This window comes from Agelaius phoeniceus, chromosome Z (assembly GCF_051311805.1).
Source record: "Agelaius phoeniceus isolate bAgePho1 chromosome Z, bAgePho1.hap1, whole genome shotgun sequence".
Lineage (NCBI taxonomy): Eukaryota > Metazoa > Chordata > Aves > Passeriformes > Icteridae > Agelaius > Agelaius phoeniceus.
The window spans coordinates 54,260,415-54,273,068 of NC_135303.1; the positions used below are offsets into that span (position 1 = coordinate 54,260,415).

Consider the following 12,654-nt stretch of genomic DNA (forward strand, 5'->3'; position numbering starts at 1 on the left):
ATAAAAAAAGGTTAAAAGCCCCCTGAGATACAGTTCAAATAAAGGAACTCTACATACAGATTTTCTCTCCTTTGAAAATTATTTTTCTGATTTGCTGTTTGTTTGCAACAAAAGATGTTTCATCAGTTACTGTAGAACATAGGTTCAGATGTAATTGAATAAAATATGTGCTTTAAATAAAAGACACTGACAAATATAAGAGAGAAGAGAAATAAGGTGAAAACTTCAAAATCAATAATTCAAGAATTTTAGAGATGACAAAATTTTGTTTCTATAAATCTTAGTCCATCCTTGAGTGTTCATACATTTTGGCATAGCCTTGTTTAATATAGGTGGCATCTGCATCCCTGCATCCCTGTGAGAAGCTGTTTAAGACCTCTCCAGATCTTCCCAGAAACACCCACACCATACAGCATGAAATCTGACAAACAAGATCCGTTTGACATCTGTTATGCAGCTGACTTCTGTGCATCACCATGCCCAAATATATTCTACAGCCCAAAGCGACTACGGTTTGGTACACACATTAATCTTGCTGCAAGGACAGGACACACTGTAAAGAATGCTGGGTCAGAAGCTAACATGCTCTTCCTGTGTTTCCTGCAGGATCGGGCAAACATTTCATATTTGTGATGTTTCAGGTGGCAGTCAGATGCTGGGGAACATTTGGCTGCTGGACAGTCAGACAAAAGAGCTCATGAGGAGCCTTTGACAGATGAAAGCATCATGTGAACCAGTGGTTTTTCAGGAAACGTGCTGCAGCTTCTGCCTGGTGGTCCAGACTGTGGATTAATACAGGCTGTTGGAGATACCATGCTGCTCCTGCTCAGTGATTATTCTTTATGGGACTTCTGTTGTATTGGTCAGTACAGGGCTAATAGATGACTTTTGGGACTGCATCTTTACTGTAATGCCTCAAATCAAACAGCTGTGACATCGGAACACTGTGTATCTGTGTCTCTATCTCTTCTTTCTTTCCTGGATGTAGTGCAGCATGGTGAGGGGGTATAGACTACATAGTGGCATGCCTTGCACAAACTTCTGGAAAACACAGTACTAAAGACAGGAGTGATTAGCTCAGGCTAGAACCAAGTAGTACTGCCATAACACACTGCTTTTCAGGCATTTTTTTTTTACATTCTTCTAACTTCCATTACTTCCATTATTCTGAATAGTTTTCTGCAGTCACCGAGTGAAGGTGTTTTGTCTAAGAAGGAATTTACAAATTATGTACTCAGCACAGTCTGCCAGACTACTCCTGTTGACTACAATTCAACCCTGCCTTTCAAGTGGAAAGTTCAAAAATGTCACCACACTTAGCATGGTGACACCTAATTCTAGGAAGGCTTTGATAACACAGCATGGCAGAATGTTGTTGTGTCTGTAAGTGTTCGTGCATGAACTGAGATTTTGCAAGTTAAGGTGGCAGTTAAGTCTTATGTGGCCATGTCACAGATACAGTATACGATGTGAATGTGGACCACTCTGCCTGTGGGTGCAAGGACCCTTGTTTACCCTCTAATGCTGACTGTTCACAAAGTCTGCTTGTTTGATGCCACCACACTGTTCTGCACAGCTACTAAAGGATGAATTTATGGGGTCATAAGGAAAAGCTTTGGAATCTGCTTGAGAGTAATTGAGATGCAGGCACTGAAATCACATATTTACATAAAATTCAAAATACTGATTTAGATAAAGAGAGAAAAAAATATACACAGTATTTAACTCCATAGTTTTAATTCTGTTGCATTTTAATTAGCTCTTAAATGTGTGGACAAAGGAATTTTGTTACATATATGGGACTTTATGTTTTTCCCTCAGTTCTTTCTGTACAACAGACCTAACTTTTTTGCAATTTATGAATACCTATATAATTTCCCACCTTTTTTTTTTAATTTTTATATTTAAGTAAAAATTCTTTTTTCTTTTTCTTTTCTAGAGGAGGTAATGTTTAGAACTTGGCTTATGACTCTGAGCAGAATTAAGCAACATGTAGTATTTAGCTATGAATTTTTCTACATCTTGAAGCCCATACAAGCATAAAATTGGATTGCAGCAAACTGATTGTTGTGGAAACTAGATATGTCTGTTCTGATTCTGTATGTGCATACTTCAAAAACTTTTCAAGGTGCCTCTTATATTGTGTTTTTCAGAGTTAGATCTAAATCTGTTCTTAAATTATGGGTATTTTTTAATTTTTACCACACCATTCTCTGATAAAACTCAGCAGATGCTATGTCTGAATACTTGCATATTTTGCAATGTAGTTCAGTAAACCAGTGTTTTTTCTTATGATATTGTTTGATACCTACCTTTGACCTTTTCCACCCAGCTTTACTGGAAAACTAGCATGATCTGAGTAAATAAAAGCAAACAAAGGAAGACAAAGGAACACTGAATTGATTTAATTTCTTCCTTTTAATATCTTTCTGATTAGTTAAAATACTGGAGAGGTTGCTCTCCACTTTGGGCGAAATATTTTCTTTGCAGACAGGTGTACCTGTGCTTGAAACTGCATGTATATCTCGTACTCTTTTATCATTTTGCTTAGAAATATTTTGGTCATTTTAAGGAGCATGTGCACATTTGCCATCTAACTGCGCTTTATTGTTTCATATGCAAATTTATATATCCAGGCCTCGCAGAACATAGTCATGCAGAATCATTGAGACGGGACCTCTGGAGATCTTCTAGCCTATGTAAAATGAAATTGAGATGCATAAAATAAAAGAAAAAAATGAGATGTTTTTTACTTGTAGAGTCTGGTTGGTAAAAATCACTCTATAAAATTTATTGTAGAACTTCAAGACAGAGAAAAGTGTGTGAATCACTTCCTAATAATTTAGAATAGTTATATTTGGTTACCAATATCTAGTAATCTAGTATATATTTTCAGAATACTTGCTAAATAATATCCAAATAGTTTTGATGCAACTATAGCTTGAATTAGAATCTGAGAATCATCAAATCATTTGAGCTGGAAAGGACTCCTAACAATCATCTAGTTTGAAAACTAGATGAAAAATGTTGGACATTTTTCATTAGATAATGTTGCTCAAATGTACTAAATTATTTTTGTATATACAGGTGTTGTGCTGACTTGCTTATTTTTAGAAATACTTTTCACTCTTTTTTCTTTTTAAGGTGCTGGTGGCTGGTCTCCACTTGTGTCCAATAAATATCAATGGCTTCAGATTGATCTTGGAGAAAGAACTGAGATTACTGCTGTTGCTACTCAAGGTGGTTATGGGAGCTCAGACTGGGTAACAAGCTACCTTCTGATGTTCAGTGACAGTGGACAGAATTGGAAGCAATATCGTCAAGAAGAAAGCATTTGGGTATGTTCTTTCAGTAATGAAAATCATGTTTCTGCAAAAGACTTAAAGGCAACTGAACTGCACATTGTTGCAAATCTAAGCAAAGCTGTAGAATATAAAGAACTACACTAAAAATGTTTAGATAATTAACTATACAAAGCAATTTAGCTCTTGAAAAGATGAAAGACAGTAAAAAGCAAACAGACATCAAAAACCGAGCCATAGAAGTACTCCATTAAGACACAAGGAATTATTCTGAGGATTAAAAATGTACTACAAAATTTCTTTTGTCTTACTATGTATGGCAAACTTCTTTTCCCAAAAGTATTGATCCCATTGCAGGAAACTTGGCTTTTAGTTACAGTTAAAAAAACAAAACAAAACAAAACATTCCTTTATTTTTTGTGCATTTTTTGTGCATGAAAACATTTAATATTATTGTAAGAATAAAATGAAACAAACAAAGAAATTAAAATCTTAACAAGCAAATCCCAGTCCATTTACAAAAAATAAATAAATTAAGCTATATTTAAGTTTTGGTCATTGAATTCAGAGTCTAGTTTCTGATGCTGTAACCTGATGCTTATCTCTGACTCACTTTGTAAATATTAATGATAATTAATAAGCCATTAATAAGATCATACTTTTCTTTATTGCATAAATACAAATGAGAGCAAAGGGTACAACACCTGAGAGATGATGTCCAAAAGAGTATGAAAAAGTGGACTATATAGTTTTAGAAAAGGGTTGCATCTTTCCTTGATCTTCAATAATTGGCAGCTTGGATTAGAGGGAGAATATTGGAACTTGTGTTATATTATTGTAGCCTGTCAAGTGAATTCTGTTCTCTGTGCATAGAGCTGATTAATTTCTAAATTTTTCTAAGCCTTAGAGTTCACTTATTTCTTGCTGCAGTTAAACATTATGCTAAAATATATTTCATTTTATGCGTTTTGATTTTGTTGACTTTTAATTCAAAATGTTCTTGTCATTCTTACTGTCAAAATCCGTCTATGGTATAATGAGATTATGCAGTGTTTTACTTGTTGCATAATTATCCTGCTTTTTAAATTTGCTACATACTTTCGCTTCAGATTGTGTTTTCATAACAAAGCAAAATAAATGAGTTTCTAATCCATATGGCTGTGAGGAGTAAGAAAATCAATCAATTTACAAATGTTAAATGAGCATAAGCTGCTACGATATTGTCTTTGCTCATCTTAAGACAGACTGACAAAACCTATCTGAGAGGTAGGGCAGCTTGGTCTCTAACATGACTGCTCTTTTGAAATCTGATATTGGTATTGCAAACAGTGATGCAGATTGTTATTTCTTGAATACTGCCACCAGTTAAATATCAAATGAAAGTTAAGGAAAATAGCTAAATGCTGATGCAGACATTGGATAAAGGGGGTTGTTAGATCTATAGGAGTGAAAAAGTGAAGCTTCAATTCCATCATCTCAAACTTAATAAAAAATGATTATTTTAATGATTGCAATGCAGATTGAAGGTATGGCTTGCAGGCAGTAATGAATAATTCAAGAATGCAAACCATCAAATTCAGGGCAGTCTATTGATCTTTTTTATGCATCTTTATTTAGGAGTTCTGCTTCTAGGGGAATATATTTTCTCTTTTCTAAACTAATACACAGATGTAGTCTCGAAGTGAAACTCTTAAATCCCTATTTATTTTATAGATTTTCTCTGACTGTTATCTCTTTATGCTGACTTCTTAAATGACATGCTCAAGTTCATTAAGACAAGAACCTCCAATATTTTATAAAATCTACTGTGTTACTGTGTCATTTCTATCCTATGTTTAACTGAGTCATTGGCCTGTTACAAGGCTACTGACCAGAGATAACATTTAGGGTTTTCCTAATACTACTCTGCATTAGAATGATGGAAGTTATCCAATTCTGAGGGCCCTGTGTTGAAATCTTCACTAGACAAAAGAATTTTTACTTCACAATCACTTTTTGTAGACTTAAATAGAGATAATCTCTTGTCTGCAAGTTCAGCGCTTCCTAATTTCTATATATCTTTTCAGAAGATAGTTTTGAATTGTCTTTATTTCCTTATGGCTTATCTTAAGGTTCTGAAGCTCCTGTCACTGTGCGGCTATAACAGCTTTTTCATCCTCTGTAAAAATTTTAGAACAGCTGAGGTGAAAGAATATTGTCTACGCATCTGCAAATTATCTAGTTATCAAAACTCTCTCAATAGTCAGTGAAGTGGGTAGTTTTTTCCAAGGCCGGCTCCTCTGACCATAGGTGTCTTGCTTAGGTTGAAATGAACCATGTTTCACCTTCCTTTGTCTATAAAACTTCATTGTGTGTTAGTGATTAATTTGGCTGTAAAAATTCTGATGTTAGGTGAGATTATCCTCTGTCCCTTCCCTGCTGCTAATTATTAAATATTTTTTTTCACTTTTCTATATATTGGGAATTGGTTTAGAAGGCGTCATGGTGACTAGTGTTTATTCCGGCAATATATTTTGCTCTCAGTGTTCTCATTTTTCTGTTGTACCGATGTCCTAAATGTATGCCTTACTTGCTGTCTCATAACTGGAGGAAGTCTGTATTTTATGTGGATTTTATTTATTGCTTAAAGTAATTTAATTACTAGAGGAGTTTTTGAAGGACTAACTCCATTATTTTTAATTCCTAGGACTCCTGTCACTATAGATAAAGTATTGTTAAGTATTTTTAGCTATTTGTTCTACAATAGAGTTTTTCTTACTTCAGCCATACAATTTGATTTCTGCTCTCAGTGATATTACTGTCACTATCATTTTAAAGTTAACTGTAAGTATTTTCTGCCCTCTTCTTGGTATTTATGGTAAGATTCTTTCAGTCAGACCTTAGTAGAATCAATATTTTTATCTCTTTTAGTAATTGATACAGTTCCAGTCAAGTTATAATTCTCAAGTGAAATAGTTGTTATTAGTGGTAAAACACATGTTTTTTTCACAGAAATAATTCCCTTTGATAATGATTAGTTGAATTTTGGAAAGAAATTAATTCAACTCAATGTTATATTTTCTTTAATTTTACCATAAATATGGAAGTGTTAGAACAACACATGCCGTGCCTTTTTATATTCAATCTTTTTATTGTGTTCCTATTAATTAGGATGTAGTTTCAGATGCAGTAGAGTTCAAACTCCCAAACCCAATCTTTTGCCCTGTTCTTTTTTTACCTTTAAAATGAACAGAGGCCTCAAATCTCTTTGTGCATTTTCAGATTTTTTCCTCTGGATATGATTATTCTTTTCACTTCTCTTCTGTCAGACATCAGGTGGTATACAGTAAAACATCATAAAAATATATGTTAAGTTTTGATCAAGAACTTCTAGGAGATCTTATGTCTGTAAATACTACCTTTATTAGAGGTATTGCTATTCATTTGTCCTCTTGATTTGTATTTGTATTCTTCCTCTTAATTCTAGGTATCATCACTTGTATATTGGTTGTGAAGAATCTCCTATTGTAATTATATTTATCTGTTTGGGGCTGTGTATACTGATCCTTTCAACTAGTATAATTTCTGGGTTTACCTAAATTCATAGTTTTGTATCACAAGAGTTTTTGTGCTGTACTCTCTCTTTGACATTACTAATGGCTCATCTTTTAAAAGGAGAGTAATAAGATAAAGAGATTAAAAGAGAGGAGTTAAGAGGGGGAAGAAGTATAGCAATTCACAGTTTGAATAACAAGTTTTCCATGGCTGACAATTTCAGTGAAAACATGAGTCATCTAACTCATGGAGAGAAGCATCTCAATGTTATTAATTAGCAGGAGTTTTGAGGAACAAAATTCCTCTTTGATTTAATGTTGACTATTTCTTCTCTGACACACCTTTGGAAATGCACATTTATTCAGACTTCAGTTTTGTGAATTTTATTTTTTTTCCCGTAAGAATAGTGATTTATCCATTCCACAGCTGGAATTGAGTTTTCATTTTTATTTGTTTTGAATCTTCCCTTTAAAAATTATTTCCAAAGAGAGAAATTAAAACTAATAGACAAAAATAGCTAAAATGTGGGAAAATTATGACTATTTTAGTAAATTCTCTTTTAGAAGACAAATTTGTTTATATCTGTTTATTTTTGTACATACATTTAGGTTCTGAGGTCTGCTGGTTGTTTAATTAAACTTAGCCGAAGTTAAAACTGTAGTTTGTTTTATCGTAATATATGCAACCCTGTGAATTTGCACAGAAGTATTTTCAATATAACAGTTACTATTCTAATGGTATGGAGCATAATTTTATGGATGGTGAAGAATTAATTGCTTATGCATTGCTACACATATTCACAACTTTCTTTTTAAAGGAGTAGGGGCTTTTTATTTTATTGGAGATTTCTCATGGTGTAAAACAACTCACAATTATGCAAAGTTGAAGGTTAAGAAATACTGAATCACAGGTATTCTGTGATATTCACATTGTGAGTTTAGAGAATGCACTGTTTTGGTAAAGCTGGTGACTCTATCTTAGACTCAGTGATTCATATTTGCTATGATCCTCCCCCTTAGAGAGCAGAGTCATCATTCTTGGTCATAATTTGCTTCACTTTAGTAGCAAAAGACTGCTACTTTTATATATGCTACTTTTTTGGACTTCAGCTAATTACTTTTAGAACCCAGAAGTTTTTTCTGTTGTTTCCTTCTGCAAGCCAAGTCATAGATAATTTCAATTGGTACTCCATCACTACATTTTCCATAGGTACAGTTTTGGAGTATTGTCACTTCAGACTGCCTGACACTTCTTTTTTTAGTCACTGGAAAGAGAGAAACCTCTTTATCTATGAATTAAAATGGAGCATATAGTAATGACACCCATGGGTACCCACACTGGACCCTAGAGTAGCTGAAGGACTACAGTCTGTGGAGAGGACACATGCTGAAGTACAGAAGAGTGTGAGGAGTCACCCCCTTAAAGAGGAAATATATGACAGAAACCACTTCTCATGGAATGTATCCCTGCCCATGGCAGGGGTGTTTGGACTAGGAGATCTTTACGATCTCTTAATACAACTGGCCCCAGTCCATCAGTCCAGCCTGTCTGGATCCCTCTGTAGAGTTTTCTACCCTCCGGCATATCAACACATCTGCCCAGCTTGCTGCTATCTGTGAACTGATTGAGGGGGCATTTGATGGTTTTTGTTTTGATTGGGGAAAGATGTAGGGGAATGCAGGAAGAGGCAGGGAAAAAACAAAGGAGGAGAATAGTCTTAACTTGAGGTATAAAAGGAGCTTCAAGGGAAATATGAAAAATTAAGTATAAAGAAAAAAATACAAAAAATCTTGGGTGGAATAATACAGGCAGGCGACTACTGTGCAAATGCCTTTGTGAAATTGTTTGCATGCATAAACTTCCACTTATGAGGACATTTTAATATTTATTTAGGACATTTAAAACATAAAATTTCTGAACTTTCCTTATGAGTTTTTGCATTTCTACGTCTATTTCAAAAGCATTCTGACCGCAGTGCTATTTTTAGACACTTAAATGGCAATCTAATAAGGCTAATTTTGCAGTCACAATGATTAATGTACTGTATAAAATATCTTATATTAGGTGAAAAGATGAATGCATGTATCAAGGTTAACCTGTCCCCGAATATTTAAGATAAGTTAAAAGGAAGGAAAAAAAGAGAAACATCAGCAAAAAATGTAGTGCCTTAAATAAAACCTATATAATATTTGTGGGTAAATATTAAAGGAATTGTTAATGCCAAAACTGGTAAAGTATATATTGACACTATGTATAATATGGCAGACCATATTGTGGAAAAAAAACCTAGAACACACACAGATTTAAAAAATGTGTATAACCAAGGACAGCAAGATACCTTGAAAATATGCAAATCCAGCAGCGTGCAGAAGTAAATACTCTAGATTCAGACATTCACAGGTTATTTTAAATGTGTGTGTTAATGTTGCAGTTATTAAATTAGCAGCAGCTTTGGGAAACAAACGTAAATGTGTTGGGATGATACTTTTTTATTTTAAAGATTTCCGCTATGCAAACTACTGTGTACCAAAATTGGTTTCTGGGACAGATCTTGATCAGGACTTTTTTCCAGTTTCCAGCTGCATCATAAGCAATAGCAAAGCAGCTACAACTTTGTATATTTGGGTACTACAAGAGAAACAACAACCATTGGGTTCTTTGCTTCTGCCTTTTCTGCATGGTTAGTGAGTTTGCCCTATAAATGACTTTGCACTTCTAAGATGCAGAAATCCTATAAATGATGGTGCTATTATCTTGAGTCTTTTTTGCAAGTTAAAAATAATACTTTTTCATTAATGTAATTATTTTCTTTAGATAACTGATTATCTGTACTCTAAACATATTATCTCTAAATATATTGATGCTTGTACATTATTTTTCTATTAAAATAATTCACTCTGATATATCATGAATTATTTTGTATTGCCTTTACCTATTGATTATCTTAATAACATTGTAATATTCATACGTGTGTGGAAAATGCCATAGCAAGCATTAGAACTACAAAAAAAAAAAAAATTAGTTCTTTGTCTCTCCTCTCAGGTGTTGGCTGCTCTAGAGTGTTACTGCACTGATCCCTATCATTTTCATTCTAATATGAGAATCTTGTGCTTGAACACATATGCCTGCCTGAAAATGACTTATGATGGATGAAGAAAATTGTGCTATGGCTGGGAAAATATTGTCCCTATTTTCTGCAACAGACAGATTGTGTGCTTGAAAAAATCAAGCTGCCTTTGAAGAAAGCATTTCATCTTTATAATCAGAACAGAGTGTGTTCAGTTTGCTCAAGGCTTATTGAGCAAAGTAGTAGCACATATTCAGCTTCTCTCTTGTTTATTCCAGCCACTCTCCTTAAATAGAGCAAAAATACTTTCAGAAATGGACTTCAGACTTAATTTGAAGAATGTCTCTGTCATACATGGATTTGTTTTATGCCTAGTATAATTGAAATTAACAAGGTGAAATAACTAATTTTTTATTAAAATTTTGGTCATTGAACTTCAGAGAAAACCTCAAATTATTTTGAGTATATAATATTTTTACCCTGGTACTGGGATGGTCATGCCATTTTAATAGTTTATGAGTTATTTGAATAGCATATCATGTCTACAACATAGTAATATTTAAATAATTTTCACATTTCCATTTTAGACACTTAAATTTCCTTTACAAAACTTTTTATGCATTGAAACTAAAGTCCTAAAAGTAGAAAAAGGAATTTGGAGATCTAAGTGTTTCTTGAACTTGGCAGCTCCAACATACGCTTAGATGCCCAATTTCCTATTTTAACTTTCAGGAATCTGATTTTTGTCAATAGCATTTCAGTGTTTTCAATCTGTTTTCATCTGCAATTGTTTCATCAATTTTCATCTGTTACTGCTCTTTCTTTGTATCTGCATTTCTGTAAAACACATGCCATGGCTAGTAATCTTCTTCTCTTACATGACGGAATGACAGTTTTCAGGCTACTGAGGAACTAAGATCTGCCTTTATTCTTTTGTACCTGTTCTGTTTCATAAACTCATGCCTTAGCATTCACTGGAAACCTAGATAACCTCTGCCTCACAATTTGTTTATGTAGTAAAGGTTGTAAATAATGGGTAAGAATTTTCTTCTGAACACTTTTAGAATGCAGAGATTTTTGGGGAAAAAAATTGAAATCTATTTTCGAAGTATTTGTCCTAATGGGCAAATACAGTTTAAATATAGGGTGAATCACAGAGTAGTTTGGGTTAGACAGGACCTCTGGAGATCATCTAGTCCAACATCACTGCTAAAGCAGAATCAGCTAGAACAGGTTGCACAGAATCACATCTAGGTGGATTTTGGGTGTCTCCAGAGAAGGAGCCTCCACAGCCTCTCTGAGCAACCTATTTTAGTGCTCTTGCTTACAGAGGTCTGGGTTCCCTGAGGCCTACCTTTAGCAGTAAAGACTAAACTCAAAAAGCCATTCAGTATCCCCTCCTTCTCTGTGTCCTCTGTAGGACACGTACAACATTCTGCATCAGATCCACTTTTCCCCTAATCTTCCTTTTACTACCAATGTCCTTGAAATCCCTTTCCAGATTTAATTCCAAATAGACCCTAGCCTTCCTTGTGACCTTCCTGCACACTCTAAAAATGAAATCTTTATGTTTAAGACAGACATATACACAAATAGATCTTTTTTTGAGATAGTGAATACAATTTTTGTTGCTTTTTGAAGTAAAATGTTCATATACCTTTTAGTGTAAATGTCTTATTTTATCAACATCACCTTCAATTGATACCAACCTGACCAGTATCTTGGTAAAAACTTAACTGTGCGTAATTTTTTAGCTGTCTAAGAGTCCATGTGATCATCATATCTTCACAGTGTTGGTAATGGCACAGAATTTGCTAAAGTTTTACGAGCTCGTACTTTATATATTTTTGATTATTGGAAACTTGAATATTGTGAGGACAAACCAGGTTAGTAATTTGTATATCAATACTGTGTACTTTCTTGTTCGAATATTTTAGGGCCTTTTCATAAATGGAGAGGAATGTTATTCCTCTACTAGACATGTACTTAAATCTCAGGATCTTGCATTTTTATGCTGAATAAGGAATAGATTTTAGGAATAGGTGTTTAACCCATTTAAATCTATATTTTCTGCTGCCAGACAGTGACATTTGCTACCACTTATTTTAAAGGTCATTGGTAAGTAGTTTTGAATTAACTTTATTGCATATTTCTTCCCTTGTATAAAACTTGCTAGACTTAAATTGTGTAAGGAATATTTCAGTGTGTTTTAAATAAGTGATTCAGCAACTATAGCAGTACTATTCATATCTAGTAAAGATTTCTGTGTTATCAGATCTATACTTTGAAAATTCAGTGAATACCTTATTCTTTCCTACTCCTTAAATTGCCTTATTTTTTCAAGGTTAAGTAGCCCTAATTAAAATATCACTGGAAAGAACTGCCTTAATGTTCCTCAAGGAGTCCCTTCCTCTACTTTTCTATATAGTTATCTGTGAATATGTTAGCTAGAATTCATGGGTTTTTTATCTTCAGATCTGAGTCAAAGTATCAGAAAAGTTTCATGAAACATTCTAATTTACAGCATTTAATTTATTTTAAGCAAAAGCATGTCCTTTATCAAAAGTTTTTATTTCCTATATCTGTTTATTTATCTGTAAGTTTTCAGCAGACTTCCTAGTGGGAAGTTCACATCTTTGAACAGGAATTGAGCATAGAGACTTTTTTGGGTAGACTTCATTAACTTCCATAATTTTCTATTAAAAAAATCTGAATTTTATTTTTACCTGCTAGATAAAGTTTTATTTGGGT

General features: G+C 33.8%; 1 protein-coding gene across 2 annotated transcripts in view; it reads left to right on the forward strand.

Annotated features, from left to right (window-relative positions):
- The window catches only part of CNTNAP4 (contactin associated protein family member 4), a 202,627-nt gene that overhangs the window by 73,049 nt on the left and 116,924 nt on the right, over positions 1-12,654 (forward strand). For both annotated transcript variants that reach the window (XM_077171392.1, XM_054652497.2), the window contains exon 3: positions 3,145-3,338. In XM_077171392.1, coding sequence (XP_077027507.1) covers positions 3,145-3,338 — 194 coding nt within the window. The remainder of the gene's footprint in view (positions 1-3,144; positions 3,339-12,654) is intronic.